Source organism: Camellia sinensis, chromosome 15 (genome assembly GCF_055761805.1).
Source record: "Camellia sinensis isolate YWXY chromosome 15, ASM5576180v1, whole genome shotgun sequence".
NCBI lineage: Eukaryota > Viridiplantae > Streptophyta > Magnoliopsida > Ericales > Theaceae > Camellia > Camellia sinensis.
The window spans coordinates 92,097,660-92,115,715 of NC_138975.1; the positions used below are offsets into that span (position 1 = coordinate 92,097,660).

Genomic DNA, 18,056 nt, shown 5'->3' on the forward strand with positions numbered 1-18,056 from the left:
TGGTCTTGGACTTCGACTTAGTTTTGAGCTTGAGCTAAGCTATGCTATGTTGGGCTTAACTTGTGTGACTGTTTGAGATTGGACTTGGATTAGGTTTTGACCCATACCCGTATCCATTTTGCAACACATCTTATTTAATTCTCAAACTTGTATATTATATACACATTATGATTTATATAATGCTCTTGGAGTTTTGAACATTTGTAACTCTATCCCTAATGGCTAGAGTTGATGGTGTTAGTTAATGGCATTTGGGCACAAGCTCGCAAAATCGCCACTTTGGGCCCTAAAAAATTGAATAAAAAAAAGACTTCAAAATTTTGTTAATTATTATATTAGTTTACAAAAAAATCTCATTAGGATTTAAAAGTCTTCAACAAAATTCAATTATGTTTTAAAACTAGTAAAAATTGGTGATAAATTCAACTAAGAAAGGTACAAGACATTAGGTCCAATAAATATTTTTTATTTATAAGAAGTCCACATTTTATAAAATAGTTTAGTGAGAAGTCCTGACGAATATTTTGTTTTCAATTTACCCTTTGACTTTTTTTTATCTGTTTGACTTTTCCTTGACTATCTGCCATAGTTATATCTATCTGCTTAAATTATTTTTTATCTGTTCAGATTTTTTATCTATCTGTTCAAATTTATATATATCTGCTCAATTTTTTTTTCCTAAATTCTATTTATCTGTTCATATTTATATCTATTTGTTCTATTTTTTTCCTATCTATCTATCTTTTTAGTTTTTTTTCTATCGGCCCAATTTTTTCCCTAAATTCTATCTATATGTATCTACTGCAATTCCTATCTGCTGAAGTTACTTATCTGTTCAATTTTTTTTCCAGATCTATCTAAACTTTATCAATTTTTTTCCAAATCTATCTCACACACACAATCATAGATATACATACATATACTTTCTTCCCACTATCTGTACAAATAAAATTCGAATTCAACATAAACAACAACAAAAAATCTCAACATAAACAACAACAACAAATCTCTATGTTTTGAAAATATATCTATTTTAAATTCAACATCAACATCTCTCTCCTCAAGATCAAAAACAACAAAAAAATGTAAGTAATAAATAAAAACTTCTACAATAAGCACATAAACTAGCCAACACCTTAATATGATAGCAATAAAATAGAATGATATATAAAATAGAAAAATACTATGTTCTAAGGACAACAGCCACTTTGAATCACACTAGTGTCATGTATTGATAGCCCTGCGTGTTTGGTTACTGAGAAAAACACAAACATAACAAGAAAACCAAATATAATCTTATCATCACTATTGCTTTGATGTTCAAATGATCAATTTCTCAACTTTTCTCTCATTCTCTTGGGAGCCAAACAAAAAATAACATCAATGTAACTGTAACGCCCCAAAAATTGGACAAAATATATCTATTTATGCTACAAAACCCACCTGCTAAACAAATACATATAGATAGCTAACTATTTCATACATCCATTTACATTAAATCCCAAATGTCAAATAAATAGCTAACTATTTCATACATCCATTCACATCTCAATGCCCCAGTTCCAATCTCAAGCATACATTTTACAAGTATGAAATGGAAGCCAAACAGATGATAAGTGCCCTACAAGCTTACAAATTTATCCAAGAACATTCTTGGTTACACAAAATGGAGTTTTAACTCAACGCAAATATAGGCTTACATTCAACAATTAACTCAACGCAAATATAGGCTTACATTCAACAAATAACAATAAAACAAAAATAAAGCATCAACTCTGAGTCCTCCCAAGTCAATGCCTTGGTAGGCGTAGCACCTGTACCTGAAATGGTTTCCCTTATAACCATAGCCCAGTAGAGATATACTACACAATATATGAACCATGACAAATACATTTTCAAATATTTCTCACCCTACTCAGATTTACCAAGTATTCATCTTTTCACAAACAAATACATTTCCAAATATTTCTCAAAACACAAATACATTACCAATGAAATGAATATAATACAATGTCCAATGCAACAAATGAGGAAATGTGGTTCAATTTGCCTAAGTCTCACGTATTTCTACAACAATCATGGCTATCCTCCGCCGATAGCCCAAAATAAATATTTTTAAATAGATATTTAAACAATTAAATTCTAAAAATTTCAATAAATACAATCTATTCCACATCCAATCAGATATGAACAACTACACTAGTTTTCATATCACAATCACATCTTGTAACCTCTCAAGGTCCATTTCTAACCGTGTCGGTTTTATTCCAACAGATACATTAAGCAAAATAATATCGTTAATGCCTAAGAAACCATCATTTTCTTTCCAAACTTATTCTCCAAGCATTATTCAACTATGACATCCTACTTTGATCAAAAGCCCCAAAAGTTAAACATAATTTCTTTGTTTTCTTTAAAAATGGTCTTTTGGTCTCAAACTGGTAAAAATTTCAAAACCGATTGAATCAAAGTCCGTTTTTGTTCAAATTTAAAACATAGCTCTTTCATAACCTTACAAACATATTCCAAGTTTACACTTTCGCAATTCGGGCATCAATTCTTTATTTTTCTCAAAATTTCTCTTTTACGCAAATAAATCACAAATTTTTCAAAAATTCTAATTAAATTTTATACAACTCTAAGCTCCATATAATCAAGTAAAAGTACATAAAGAAATGTAGGAAAAATCCCTACCTCGATCCAAGAAGTTTTCAAATTTTTCGACAATAGAAATTAAATTTTTTTGGAGCCAAACGACGTCTTTTCCTCCCTTTACGTTTTGATCCAAAACACTAGGGGTCAAAAATGACTTACACTAGATCAAACCCAAGAAAAACCAACTTGGAACCTCTTTTATGTAGTTTCCTCAGGCAAGAACTCCAAAAATTCCCAGAAGTTGGACAAAATATCTATTTGGTTACTATTTAAAGATAATTCTTTTTTTTTTTTTAACTAAACAAATATCTAACCATATATATATACACCTATATATATATATATATATATCAATTAAAAATACATTTCAACATCTTTAATAACAAAAGTAAATATAATATTTTATCGCCATAATATATTTTGTTTAATGGTACACACCATAAATGTTCACAACTCTTTTATTATAATCAAATAATAATAATAAAACTACAACACTATTACAAGGTTACTAACGGGTCACAATTCAATCAATTGGGTCCAAAATAAATGGATTTTAATAATTTAAAATAAATCCCCAACTGATTATTATTAAAATAAATCCCCAACTGATTTATCTCAAATCATAATCTGAACACTCAAAACTCAATTTTAAATTCTGCTATAAATTAAAATACAATTTATAATGACATGGACTTCACTTTTTGAAATTGCATTTTCAACATACAATTTCAAGGTGAAATTGCATGTGTGAAAATGCTATTTCAATTTGAGAATCGCATTTTCAAAATGCAATTTCAAAAAGCATGTTAGTTTCCCAAATAGTTTGAAAAGTTGGTCAATTCTCCAAGTAACTATTTTTTTTTAGAATATTTAAAAAAAAAAAAAAACTGACAATTGTTTGGTTTCAATTTTCTAGATTCACTTTTCAGAAAATTGAAATTTTTTGTTTTTCGTGTTCTTTTTTTTTCGCTGAATTTTTAAAATTTTAGATACACCTAACATAAACATACTTAAAAAGTATAATATTTGAGAAAAAAATCTTTAAAATATTCACTAAATATCAAATATATATATATGTATGAAATACAAAAAAAAAATATGAAAATTAGTACATTTTCAAATTCTTGTGTATTTATTGATTTTTTAAAATATTTTTTACAAATATTTTATTTTTTATACATATCTAAGTAAAGTCCATCTGAAAACGTTTTTTAAAAAAAAATCTTAAAATTTAAAAAATATTCATTAAAAATAAAAAAATATGAAAAAAAAAAAAAAAAAAAAAAATCAATTTCTAGAAATTGAAACCAAACAAGGTGTTTTCCCTGTGACAACATAACTAAGAGGGAGAGCTACTAGATTGGAAAAGGCATTTTTACATCATTGAAAGGGTTGCTCATGGCTCTCACTTTACCTTCACAGATACTAAAGAAAGATAATAATACATAGAGATTTAAAAACTAGTAATATATTATTCGATCAAAACATGAATCCTCGAGTATCCTTCTTTGGTATGGCATGGATTTTCAAAGAAAATGACACATAAGTAAATTACAAACAAGATTGGTGGAACATAATAAGTAAATATTTACTTAATCCTAGATGTGGATGATATGAAGTTGCAATGCTTTACAAAGCATTTATGATCTTGTTATACTCAAAATATCTCACAATCATGCATATGGGGTTTCATGTCTGCTGTGCATGACATAGAGGATACATTCTCGGTAAAATCCGATATCTATCAATTCTGGAGTCTTAATTCTAGAAATTATAGGTGGTAGAAGAAATTCTAGCTACTATCATCTTGATCCTCCACTCAACCCTATAGGATATGTAAGTTTGTCTCCTAAATCCCTTTGTGTCGTCATTTTTTAACCAAACCATTTGGATGAAAAAAATGCAAAAATTACAAATGTCATGTAACTTAAAATAGAAATGGTATTGTTTAAAGCATGGGAGCTGTGTAAAAATGAGACTACTTTTGAATCGAAAGATCGAACACTAGGCGATTCATCTCTTGTACAATCATTGCAAAATGCATCAACTAGGCCTCTACCATGTCATGCGTTATTTGGTTTAGCAAATGCTTTATACTAACTTTATGCATTTTTTCTTCTGGTTCCTGCTAACAAGTGCCTTTATAACTGAAGACATTTTCACTAATTTCAAAACACCTTTTAGATCCCAAAAAAAGAAAAAAAAACAGTTTCATTAATTTCAAAACTATTTTTATTTAACTTTAAAAAATTTAAAAACTTCCTCACCATTTTCAAATCACTTTTTACACGAATCACAATCTTAAACAATACAACAAGGGCACTTATTAGCTTTTGCTCTCACTTTTTTAGGACAATGTTTTTGCTAAAAAAATTAGTATCCTTAGCAATATTGGGATTTTCTAATCTTTGTTAATATTGGACATATGCCTATAGGTATATTCAAATCTTCATGACAAACAAAATCAACAAAAATTAGGAAAAAAACAACCACTTTTGACATCTCCCTAAAAAAAAAAACATATCGTTCCAGTCATAGATAGTGTGGAATGCCTAATAAGAGTAATCATAGCACATTTTAAAGACTAAATGAAAGCAAAATGATTAATAAAAGGACTACAAAAATATGAATGGGAAATGATATTCATACATAGTTTTCATACAAAATTTTAAACAAAAGTGATATGACAATGACATTCTTGCAATCAGTAACAATAGTGATACCAGCATTTTGACTTCCAATGAACAGATATAAACGGCACACATCATTTTGTATTAAGTTTTTATATACTAAACATGTTTCTATAACAATATCCAAAATGGATTAGGAAATGAGGGGAACACTTATACAGCTTCATGTCTCATTCATAAGACTTTTGAAATAAACAACCCCTCAACTCATGTAGTCTGATGGAATTTCCAACAGCATGAACTTAGAATACGACTTGGCTCAAAGCCGAAATTATGCAAAGAGAAGCTTATAGGATTGATTTTTGCACTTTCCAACAAGGGCCGAAGTCCACTAGAGCTATAGGGCTCAAAACCAAGCTCAAGTAGAGAAATATGATGCCCGGGGGGGGGGGGGGGGGAACCACCAAATTCGAAATTTTGTTCCCTAAAAACACCTTCCAAAAGAGAGATTACAACCTCATAATGATAAGGAAGTGCAACTTGAACAATATACCACAATATGAAGATGTGTATTACATGCAACCACCACATTCATAAGTTGCTTACAAACCACCACTAGCCACCTCCATAACAAGTAGCATCCATGCAACCACCTCCAAATGAGGCTGCCTTACAACTAAGAAAATTAACAAAAATATACCCCAAATGAGAAAGCTATTACAATACACAAGAAGTTGAAACCCAAAACTAAACTTATATGTACCACTTAACTACCATAAAAGAAAAAAATTCTAATTTTCTAAACTCAATTTTTTGTCATTCAAGTTTCCAAGAGTCAAAATACATGATAGCAATATAGAATGTAAAAGTTGGCAGTGTGACTTACCCAAACAATTTAATCTAGGCTTGCTGACGATTAATTACCAAATCAGTCATGAGCCTATTCATATATTCAGGCCTGCAAAACAAAGCACTGATGACTTAAATTCATAACATTAACCAATAATATATTTTAAATAATAATAAACTGAAAAAAAAAAAAAAAAAAAAAAAGCTTTTTTATTACCTTTCAGTTTTCAATGACGATGGTTGAGCCATCCAAGCCTCAAAAATACTATTCCGTAGCATCGAGCATGCGCCATGAAAGATTTTATCCGCAATTAAGCTTATTTCTTCCTTTGGTTTCCTCTCCTATGAGATATGATTTTATTACTATAACAATTAAATCAACAAGTACATGAACAGGGGTAAGATATGTAATATTATATCCGTACATGACACAGGAGTTTCTCATTGTAATGTTCAATCAAATGCCTACAAAACAGCGTAATCTCTGAAAAAATATCACCCTCAATAAATTTATTTCCCCCACTCCCACTACTTTTCTCTTTTTCTTTCCCCTTAATCTTTGACAGTTGACTTCCTCCACATCCCATCTCCTGATTTTTTTCTTTCACTTTCGCTTTCCCTTTCCCCATAAACTTTGACTGTTGACTTCCTCCAATTCCCCTATCCTCTTTGCTGTGATGCTTTTGGTCATGTCTCATCTTATTGAGTACTCGTCTTTCTCGCCCCTCTTGGGGAATAAGACACTCCCAATTAGCAATGTTCAGTTCTCCAAGTTTTGCAGATAAAAAAATACTTGCATAACCAGTATCAAAAAGCTTCAGGACGAGCGCAATCTCATGGAGATCTCTGAAGAACCTTAATTTTAGGTCCGGACTCCAAAACGCAGGATCATCTAACAGCCAATCCAAATTCATTGTCCTACAAATGTAATAGAAATACTATGAGTTACGTATAAACCAAAATTTATCAATCATAGAATAATGTTATTAAAATTTATATATATATACAACACATCTTACACAGAATTCTCATCATAAAGTCTCTCAATAAAGTGACACAGATCATTAGGTAAGCCTTGCTCTAAAAAAATACATTGCCGCTTGTTCTTGGGACAATCCCAAGCATTGCATACTTTGTAAGGCTTCGACACAGCCTCAACGATCAACTGCCTCAAATCAATTATGTCCCTTCTTGATCCATTATTAAATTCTACAAAAGTAATAATAATAATGATAATAATTCCAATAATTTGGAGAAGAATTCAACAACAAATAAATAAATAAATAAATAATTGAATTTCAAAGACAAGATATACCTTCTACTGTTGCTGCTTTAACAAACCAAATTAATTTTGTCTGTGTGTTATTGATAACTGAGATACCATCAATCAATTTGCCACTATAAATTCTCTTCCTATATATATGGCGGAGACAAACCATAACATTCCTATAAATAAATAAATAAATAAATCAAAAACTATAACCATTGATCAACTTAAAACATTATCAAAAGTAGATGTAAGTAGCTACCTAAATATTTGTATAAACTCATCCCGAATATGATCCCACCAACGAGATTTGCCTTTACCATTTTTCGACCAATATTCATACTTATTGTCAATCCACGAATGCACATCTGCTTGAACCCTTTCAATTACGATGTTAACACGATATAAAGAATAAAATTTTACACTGTGGTCAGTCTCACATTCATTTTGTGCAAGGCAATAAGCATCGGCTTCATCTGTGCTTCCACAGGGATAGATACTTATCAAAGGTTTCCCTTCATTAGATAAAGATGTTTCTGAGGACATCCACCCAAACCAAGAGTTCTTCCATTTTCCCTCAACTACATACCGAATGCCAGAATCAAGCACCAATTGAGGGGGACTTGGTCCTAGTCGGCAAACAGTTTTCACTGATGGTTGGTGCAGCACATGCGGCACTTGATCCAAGCTTGGCGACTCCAATATTGATCTATCTGTTCGCTTCTCCAGAGAGGATTCTACATGCAATGATTGGGAGACACTTGGTGCTTGTAAGCGACAATTTCCTTGAACCAAGCTTGGTGAGGAGCACAATACTGTTAAGTATGATGGCCTCTCTTGAGAGGACCCTGCACGCAACGATTGGGAGGCACTTGGTGCTTGTGGGAGACAATTTCCTTCCTGAGAGGACCCTGCACACAACGGTTGGGAGGCTCTAGGTCCTTGATCCAAGCTTGGTGACGAGAGAGATACTGTGATGGCCTCTTTGGCGAGGACCCTACATGCAACGGTTGGGAAGCACTTGGTGCTTGTGGGAGACAATTTCCTTGCTGAGAAGACCCTGGACACAATGATTGGGAGGCTCTTGGTGCCTGTGGGATACAATGTCCATAATCCAAGCTTGGTGAAGACAGTAATACTCTTTTGCATGATGATCTCTCTTGAGAGGACACTACACACAACGATTGGGAAGCACTTGGTGCTTGTGGGAGACCATTTCCTCCTGAGACGACCCTGCACGCAACGATTGGGAGGCTCTTGGTGCTGGAAATTTTTCCCTTCGAGGCATCGCTAACAAGACAAGAAAAAAAAATATTAGGAGCAAACAAGGATAACCAATCCCCAAACTTGTTCCAGGGAAAAAGCAGGGAAGGACCCAGGATTGTCACATAGGGGGGCGAACATATATATGCTAACAAAAAATTTAAATAAAAAGTACGGATTACAGTATCAATTTTCTACTGACATATAAAAAGCGAAAATAAGATGACAGCATATACATATAAGCATAATTTTTTTTATCCACATTTGATTTACAAAAGATAGCAATTATAAAAACAATTGATTTACTAAAGTGAGGTACCTTTGAGGTGATACTCTTTCATGTTATTAAAAGTATCTATGATAGAATCAACTTCGAAATCTTACATAATGTCTTCCTCAATAAACATGATAAAATCATTAGTTGATACCTTGTTTTATTATCTGGTAATAGGACTTATAATCAAATGTAGTTATAAGAAACTAATTTCTTTTATTATATTTTGTCTTACGTATTTTTTTTAAAAAATTTATACGTTGATCCAATGTTTTATAGATAAAGAAGAGCAACGACTTAAATTTAAAAAAAAATAAAAAAATCTAAAGAGGATATGACCAAAAAAAAAGTATAACAAAATATAACTAGAAGGAGCAACCCACTATAATTTAGAAATTAGAGATATTATAATTAATACTACTACAAATAAAGGGGTTTTCTGAAATAGTAAGGGTGGCCACCCCTCTAAGTCCATCCTTGGGGAAAAGGGTTTCGCAGAGAGAGCAAAGTTGTTAAAATCGGGATCCTATGTGGGATTGTTAGAAGGGACTAGTTGATCAGATCGTAGAATCGGATCAAGGATCATAAGATTTTACTTTCAATGTAAAATAAAATGAAAAATTACCGATAATGATAATATATGTTACGTAATTTTAAAAATGTTAAAAGAAAAATGATAAATTTAATATAATGCATCTCTTATGTTAACATCAATTAGAAGAGACATTTGAAAAAAGTGTTTATAGTCAAATTTTTTATATAGATATACACATACATATATATATAATAAATAAATAACAACAAAAAATTTGTTAGGATCGGGATCGTAGCAGAATCAAGATCGTATGCAATTCTACACGATTTTATGAATAGAATCGTAGTAACTTTAAGATCATACAAAATTTAAAATCTAGTATCAATCCGCCACCCGCCATACGGTTTCTAAATCATAAAAATCCGGATCAACATAAACAAAATGAAATGTTAAACATTTAATATTTTTTTGGAGATTAGGAATTATGACTAATTTTTCTTCTATCATTGATTTGGGCTTGAATGCCCAATGTATTGACATCTGTAATAAGAGTAGAGATCTTCTATAGCTGCACCATATTAAATCAATGGTAAGAATTTAAACAAAACCAATTAAAGCAACAATAAAAAGCCCTCAAAACACAAGCCTTGAGCCAATCAGACGCCTTATCACAGTCGTCAGGCCTGGAACACTACAAGTAGGGGTGTGCACGGGTCAATGCTGTTTAAGAGAAAATTAGAAACTGTATGGCGGGTGGCGGATTGATAAAAATGTCGTTAGAATTTGCCATTTTTCTTATCAAAAACTATCGGTTCGGTTGGCAAATAATGGCGGATTTGCCTTGACAGTTTGGACGGATTGGTGGTTTATAAAAAATATAATTAAAATTACAAAAGTCGAATCAAAGAGTAAAAAGATCTAATTTATAAAAATTATCATGCTGCTTTTTGAACCAATGGGAAAATATTGAGCATTGTAATTCAAAGGGTAAAAAACAAAAAATGATTTGTGAGGTCATCTGGAATACAAACTTTTAAGCACAAAATTTCACAAATGAAATAAGTGGTAAACAAGGAATTCAAAGAAATCATAGATAATGAATTAGCCATGGTCTATGACTACTAAAGATTTACAGCCTTGCATTATTATAACCTATTTATGAAATAGTATCACTGATGTCATATATATATATATATATATATATGTATACAGGAGTTATAGAACAGAGAGAGCATCAGTGATGTCATATATAAATACATATATATATATATATATATATGTATATAGAACATAGAGAGCAAGAGAGAGCAGCGACAGTACCGACGAGTCAACGACGACGAGAAGAGGCTAACAGCAGTGGGCCGATCGGCAAGGGAAGGAGAAATCAGTGGCGGCGGTGAGGATAGGCAACCAGCGGTGAGCCGATCAGCAGCACAACAATGGCGATGTGTGTGTGTGTATGAATCGATGCAATTTTCTTCACAGCAACAGCGATGTGTATGTGAATGAGATGAAATCGAAATGTGTGGGTATTAGGTTTAATGGAGGAATTATTGTGTGTGTGAGAATGTATAACAAGTGATTTTTTTTTTTTTTTTTTTTTTTGAAACATAGGCGGGTCTGGTCGGTTAGACCTGCGGGTTGGGTAATTTCACCCGCCACCCCCGCCGACCCGCCAGCACTGGGCCTCCCACCCGCCCGAGTTGAAATTTTGCGCGTCTCGGTGCGGTTCGGAGCAATTCGGGAAAACTACGAGGCACAAACCTTGGGCCTGGATGGGACTTGGGCCTAGTGCCTTTAGTAACACTGCTTACATCATTTGCACAATAAATAATTATATTTGGTGTTGGCAATAAAAATGCAGATAATAATAAGTATAGATTTTATTAACAAAGTAGAGCAAAAGGATCACAATTAAAGGATTAACCCTAAAACCAGCCCGTTTAACCCATCTAGCTTGTCCAAATAAGAAATCGATGTGAACAGGATTTGAGCCGATTAAAATAGGCCAACAAAATGCCATAATGATTTTGGCATACACACAACAGAGAGAAAAGAAACTGCACAGTGAGTGAGGCAAAGCTCTACAAGAACTTACTTGTTCGCCAAGGTCAGGTCGGGCAGGATCCATATATAAACCAGTGGTACACACTGTTAGCACATTCATCTTGTCCAACTGGTGATCCTGCTCGTATTACAGTATATTGCACAATATAAGTCAGACAAATAATTAAAAAATAAAATAAAATAAAATAAGAAATTGAAGCGAATTTGTCAAAGTTTATCTCCAATTTTTACCTAAAAACGATATCAAATTTAAAAATACCTTCTACTTGAACCAAATTGAGTTCTAGTTAAATCTTCAACCAAATCAACAATTCCTCGAGTATTTATTCAAAATTTTCAAGGCCTCTCAAATTTACCACCCCGTCTTTAGTGAAAAATTACCTCAAATTTAATATAATTCGGTAAGGGCTAGAGATAGCCAAAGCGTAGAACAAAATAAAAAATAAACCTTACACAATTTCCTTCCTGAGAGGACCCTGCACACAACGATTGGGAGGCTCTTGGTGCTTGTGGGAGACAATTTCCTTGATCAGATGATCAAACTACGATAAACCTTACACGATTTAGATCGGATGATCAGATGATCTAACTACGATAAACCTTACACGATTTAGATCGGATGATCAGATGATCTAAAAAATAAACCTTACGCGATTTAGGTCAGATGATCTAACTACGATAAAAGCTTTCCCTTTAACCAAATTAATCCATCTGGCCGTCAGATCCAAGGATCCACCGTCGGCAAAAGCTTTCCTCGGCAAAACCGTCAGATCTCAGGATCCACCGTCAAATACTTGCTTTGACAAAGCAGCTCCTTCTATCCTGTAAATGTAAGGGACAAGCGACAACAAACGAAACGTTGAATACCAAAATCAATATCAAAAGTGAATTAAGCAACAACAACAATAATCAAATGGGTTAAAATCTAACCTTTACATACTGAGAGGGTCGATCTCTATCACCAAAAAACTGAATCACAAAGCCTCCACCCAATAAAACTAAAACGCGAACATACCCACCCATGTCAAGCCTCTTCCTCCCAAGTATTGAAATCAACGCCCTCCTCTATGTCTGAATCTGAAAACACATACAAACACTTCAGGCACAGCAATTTTTCACAACATATCTTGCGAACAGCTACCGTATATATTGCGTATACAGTTACAACAATCAGTCACAACACAAGCACTTGTTGTGCAGCTGGGTTACTCTTAAGTTTTCTTTGTTTCTCATCTTTCATCTTTCCTTCGACGGTGAGTGTTTTTTTTTTGGGATGGATTCTCTCCTTGCAATTGCAGTTTAGATGGAGTCTCTTGGAGTCTCTTAAAAAAAATAAGTCCCAATACAACACCTTACAAAAGAAGTCACAATACAACACCTTATATATAATAATAATATTGGTAGTCACAACACAACACCTTATATATAATATAATAAAACAATACAACACCTTATAAAATAAGTCACAGTACAACGCATTATATATTATATATAATAATATTGGTAGTCACAACACAACACCTTATATATTGGCAGTCACAACACAGCACCTTTTATATATTCACAACACAACACCTTTTATATAATATTCGTAGCCTTGGGTAGCCTCATTGACCTCCTTGATCTCCTTGAACTCCTTAGCCTTTGGTATCCTCCTTAACCTTTCTACCGATAACCTTTCACCTGACATATTGGTTCACCCTCTCTCACCTTAGACCATCTCTAACGCTTCATCAAATTTGGCATCAGATTTAAATTTTGGTGAACAAGTGACTTTTTGATACTCCAACAGTTTCACCAAATTAATATCAAATTAAAAATTCACCAAAAGTTTTACCAAAATGAGAACAGGCTCTAGATTTTACCATTTCACTGTGCGTTACCATTGGGGGAGACCAACCAGGCGACCAGCCGGTTGACCAACCGGTGGACCGGTTCCCTTACAAATATTTTGGTTCAAACAGGTCAAAAAGTTCGAAGAGATAAAAAAAAAATACACTAACCGGTCGACCAACCGGTCAACCCACCAACTGCTTCAATCTGCTTTACCCAATCGATCACAGGAGTCAGCCTCGTCGCCGACATCTTCAACGAATCGAAGCTTGATCAGCTGGGTCTTCAATGCTAAAAAATGTTCAATTTTCAAAACTAGTTCTGATACAAAGGTGGTACTCCACTGCTAGTTCTTCACTCATGCATGCCTATTGTGCAGAAAATCAACCAGACCAAACAACTCCAAATTCACTATTACCATGGCTGGTTCTTCACTCATGCATACCTGTTGTGCAAAAAATCAACCAGACCAAACAACTCCAATTTCAGAAAATGAAGGAAAAAATTCCAGGTCAACCCACCGGACATTCCTAGCATTTTGATGCAAACTAAGTGCAACCGTTGGAGTACCTCATATCAGATTGAGAAAATCGTCCCTTTTTACCTTAGATTTGATGAAAAAATAAGTTCACCGTTGGAGATGCTTTTACCTTTCACATATTGGTTTACATATTTTGATTTCAATTTTCTAAATTTAATTTTAAAAAAATTATATTTTTTATTTTTAGTAAATATTTTTCCAATTTTAATAATTTTTTGCTTTTTTAAATATACCTTACTTAAATGTATCTAAAAAATAAAAAATTTGTAAAAAAAATATTTTAAAAAATTAATAAATATACAAAAATATGAAAAATATACTGAATTTTTATATTTTTTGTACTTTTTATATTTAGTGAATTTTTTAAGATTTTTTCACCAAAATTATATTTTTTAAGTGTATTTATGTTAGATGTGTTTAAAAATTAAAAAAAGTTACTTAAAATATCAAAAAAAATAAAAAATAAAAACGAAAAATAAGAAAGTAGATTAGCGTTTGGTAGAGTTTTAGAAATATAATTTGATAATAGAGTTGTATTTTAAATTTGTGAGTTTTGAAATTATGATTTAAGTGAAAAAAATTTGTTTGATTATAAATTTTTTTAAAAAAATTTAATTTAATTTAAAAAGAATGATGTAACATATGATATGTGATTCAAATCACTCATGTCAAGCCTCTTCCTCCCAAGTATTGAAATAAACGCCTTCAACTATGTGGGTGTTTGGGAAGTGAATTTTTATGTAAGTTATTTTAGTTGTAGGATATTGTTGGAGAAAAAAATTTTAGTGGTTGGGAAGATAGTTAGATTTTTTGTGGTTTAATGTGATATTTGTGAGAAAAAAAAGTGAAATGATTATGGAGTTTGATGTGATATTTTGTTTGAATTTTTTTTTTTTTTTTTTGGTTTTGTAAAATATTTATCTTATAGTAAAAAAAAATATTAAAAAAAAAAAAACTTAAAAACCATGTTCCCAAACACCCACCTTGGGTAACCTGCTTGACCTCCTTGAACTCCTCTGAACTCCTTGGCCTTTGATATCCTCTTAACCTTTATATATTTCTCACCTTACCGTTCACATATTGGGGTCCGAATAATATATATTGGTAGTGGATATAACCTTTGTTTTTTGAGCGGAGGATACAACCTTCCCTTAAAGAAAACAAAGCGGAGGATATAGCCTTCCCTTAAAAAAAAAAAACCAAACAAAATCAATTACTATATTTGGTTTCATTTTTTTAAAAACAGTTTTTTTAAAAAAATTATTTTCTTATTTTTCGTATTTTTTATTTTTATTGAATTTTTTTAATATTTTATACAAATTTTTTATTTTTTAGATATACCCAACATAAATATACTTAAAAAGTAAAAAAATTATAAAAAAAAATCTTTTAAAAATTCACTAAATACCAAAAATACAAAAAAAATACAAGAATTTAATATATTTTTTGTATTTTATGTATTTCTTAATTTTTTAAAATATTTTTTCACATTTTTTTATATTTTTTAGATATATCTAAGTAACGTACATCTAAAAAAGTAAAAAAAATTGTTTAAAATTTTAAAAATATTCACTAAAAATAAAAAACCATGAAAACCAAAAACTAAATTTTAAAAAAACTTAATTCAGAAAACTCAAACCAAACACACTGAATGTATTTGGTTTTAATTTTTTGAATTTTATTTTATTTTTTTATTTTTAGTAAATATTTTTAAAATTTTAATAATTTTTTACTTTTTTAAGATGCACCTTATTTAGATGTATCTAAAAAATAAAATATTTGTTAAAAAAATATTTTAAAAAATTAATAAATATACAAAAATATAAAAAATATATTTAATTTTTATATTTTTTGTATTTTTATATTTAGTGAATTTTTAAAAAAAATTATAAAAATTATAATTTTTTAAATATATTTATGTTAGATGTGTTTAAATTATTTAAAAAATTTTAAAAATTCAAAAAAAATAAAAAAATACGAAAAATAACAAAAAAGTAATCCTCCGTTCAAGAAAATTTACTGTGAAGGTGTGGAACAACTACCAATACAAGATGCTATACGCGTGGGACGACTACCAATATATATATATATTTTTTTTAAGAGAAGGGTATATGCTCCGTTCAAAAAAGGTTTTCTGTGAAGGGTGAGATGCTATCAGTGTGGGACCACTGCCAACATATTTTTTTTAGAAAAATGTTTGGGAGCATTAATTAGTGCTTCTACTAATTAAATGGCAGTGAGTCCTGTCATTAATAATGTGATGTTTTGATTTTGGAATTGTATTTTTTTTTTTTTTTTTACTTTTTTAATGTATTAGTGCTATTAGTGGTGATATTTTTAGTGGGATGAATCATTGTTGTTTTTTTTAAGAGAAGGTTATATCCTCCATTCAAAAAAATTTACTATGAACGACTACCAATACCCCCAATATGTGAAGAGTTCGCATCGTCAGTTGTACTTTTTTTACAACGCCGCCTTGTTGTCTTTCAAAATAACATCGTTTTGAATTTTTTTTTTTTTTTTTCTCTCTTCTTCTTCTTCTTTTTTATTTTACTTTCCTCTTCTCATTTTTGAACCCTAACCTCTGAGACAGAGAGGCAGATCTAAACAAGAGAGAAAGGCAAGACGGAGGCGACAAACGGAGAGGCAACAACGGCAAATCGAGGCAAGATGAGAAGAAGTGGCGGTAGAGTCTAATTCGCAGGAGGAGATGGAGCTAATTAACAGCTTTGCCAAAAGCACATCAGAGCCATGGTTCACACTTCGAACATGTATTTTACATTAACGTTTCATTGAGGTGTTTCAACAAACATCTAACATTCACAAACTACTCAATCAAAAATCACCACAAACCCACAAATTGATAAATCAATTTTATTTATTTTTTTAAAAAAAGAAAAAGAAAACGAAGAGAATAAACATCTAAAATATAAATTTTTATTTTGCCAGTCATCTTCAACTTTTAGATTGATTTCTTCGATTTTTTTATGAAAGCTCCCCAACGACATTTGAATCAATGAACGCTGTGAGAGAGGGCTAGAATCTAAACAATGTTTCGCTGTGAGAGAGCTCCGTTTGCTGTCATGGAGATAACGTCCGAAAACGAGTTGGATGAGATAATCAAGCTTCAACATTCAGTTTTATCTTCTTCCTTTTTTTTTCTTTTTTTTTTTTTTGTTTTCTTTCTATGGGTATAATGATTTGAGAAATATAGAGAAAAAAAGAGGAAGACATACAAGGAAGAGAGAGAGAGAGAGTTAATCATCGGTGAGAGACAGTAACATACCAGTGTTGATGTATCAGCAACACAGTGCCCATCATTAATGATAAGAAAGAAAGAAAGAAAGAAAGAAAGAGAAAAAGAGTGAAAAAAAAAGAAAAATCCAAAACGACGTCATTTTGGATGGCAGCAGGGAAGTGCCACCGAGGATCTAGACTCATATGTGAAAGGTGAGATGCTATAGATGTGGGACCACTACCAATATATATTGGAGCAAAGATCTTTCTTTGAATTCTCTTCTTGGCTTCTTATTCGGTGGGCTCTTAGACTCACCTTTGGGCTCAATTTTGATAATTCGAATCGTTTATATTTTAGAATTTGTCAATGTACGAGGAGCAAATATTCCGGCGTGCCCGTATTCCTTTCTTCCGAGTTCCGTCGATATCCGATCACCTGCAAGCAAATAACGGTGAGCTACCCGGCGGTGTGTGGCCGGAAACACCCTCCGACGGTCAAATTAGCACACACCTTAGAGGGAATAGAGAGAAGGGAGAGAGTGTTTGAGTGTAAGGATTTTCTTACAGAGATGTTCGTGTGTCGCGTATGGGGGGCGCAGACATGCTTATATACCTTCTGAGCCCCATATCCACTCCCTGTCATCTTCTGACACGTGGCTCTGCTATCCCATCTGTCAGCATAAACCATGTCGTTCATCACCTGCTCTCAACTGCCTGTCAGCATAGCTGGAGCTCGGCAGCCGAGCTGCCCTACCTCGATCATACCATGCTTCATACCTTAAGCGCCTAACCGGATAACCAAATGAAGGACCGGGCTAGGCGGCATCTCGGCAAAGCTTAGCCCGGGCTCCTCCTTTGGTCGGCCTTCTCGCCGGTCAGTCAACTTCCTCGGCTGACCGCGCCTT

At 32.3% G+C, this 18,056-nt stretch overlaps 1 protein-coding gene across 14 annotated transcripts; it reads right to left on the bottom strand.

Annotated features, from left to right (window-relative positions):
• Positions 1 to 1,506: 1,506 nt before the first annotated feature.
• Positions 1,507 to 12,912, bottom strand: LOC114312293 (uncharacterized). Of its 14 annotated transcripts, none has more exons than XM_082907718.1 (10): positions 12,471 to 12,908; positions 11,994 to 12,362; positions 11,572 to 11,658; positions 7,664 to 8,691; positions 7,450 to 7,580; positions 7,154 to 7,343; positions 6,560 to 7,052; positions 6,352 to 6,476; positions 6,172 to 6,243; positions 1,507 to 1,820 (listed from the first exon to the last, which is right to left on the bottom strand). In XM_082907718.1, the coding sequence occupies exons 3-9, from the start codon at positions 11,638 to 11,640 to the stop codon at positions 6,186 to 6,188; spliced, it is 2,094 nt and encodes a 697-aa protein (XP_082763844.1). In that variant the 5' UTR covers positions 11,641 to 11,658; positions 11,994 to 12,362; positions 12,471 to 12,908; the 3' UTR covers positions 1,507 to 1,820; positions 6,172 to 6,185. The 14 variants fall into 14 exon arrangements, with proteins under 14 accessions (XP_082763844.1, XP_082763849.1, XP_082763846.1 ...); XM_082907723.1 differs by lacking the exon at positions 1,507 to 1,820 and adding an exon at positions 5,836 to 5,961 and having other exon boundaries at positions 12,471 to 12,909; XM_082907720.1 differs by lacking the exon at positions 1,507 to 1,820 and having other exon boundaries at positions 5,836 to 6,243; positions 12,471 to 12,617; positions 12,682 to 12,908.
• Positions 12,913 to 18,056: the final 5,144 nt, after the last annotated feature.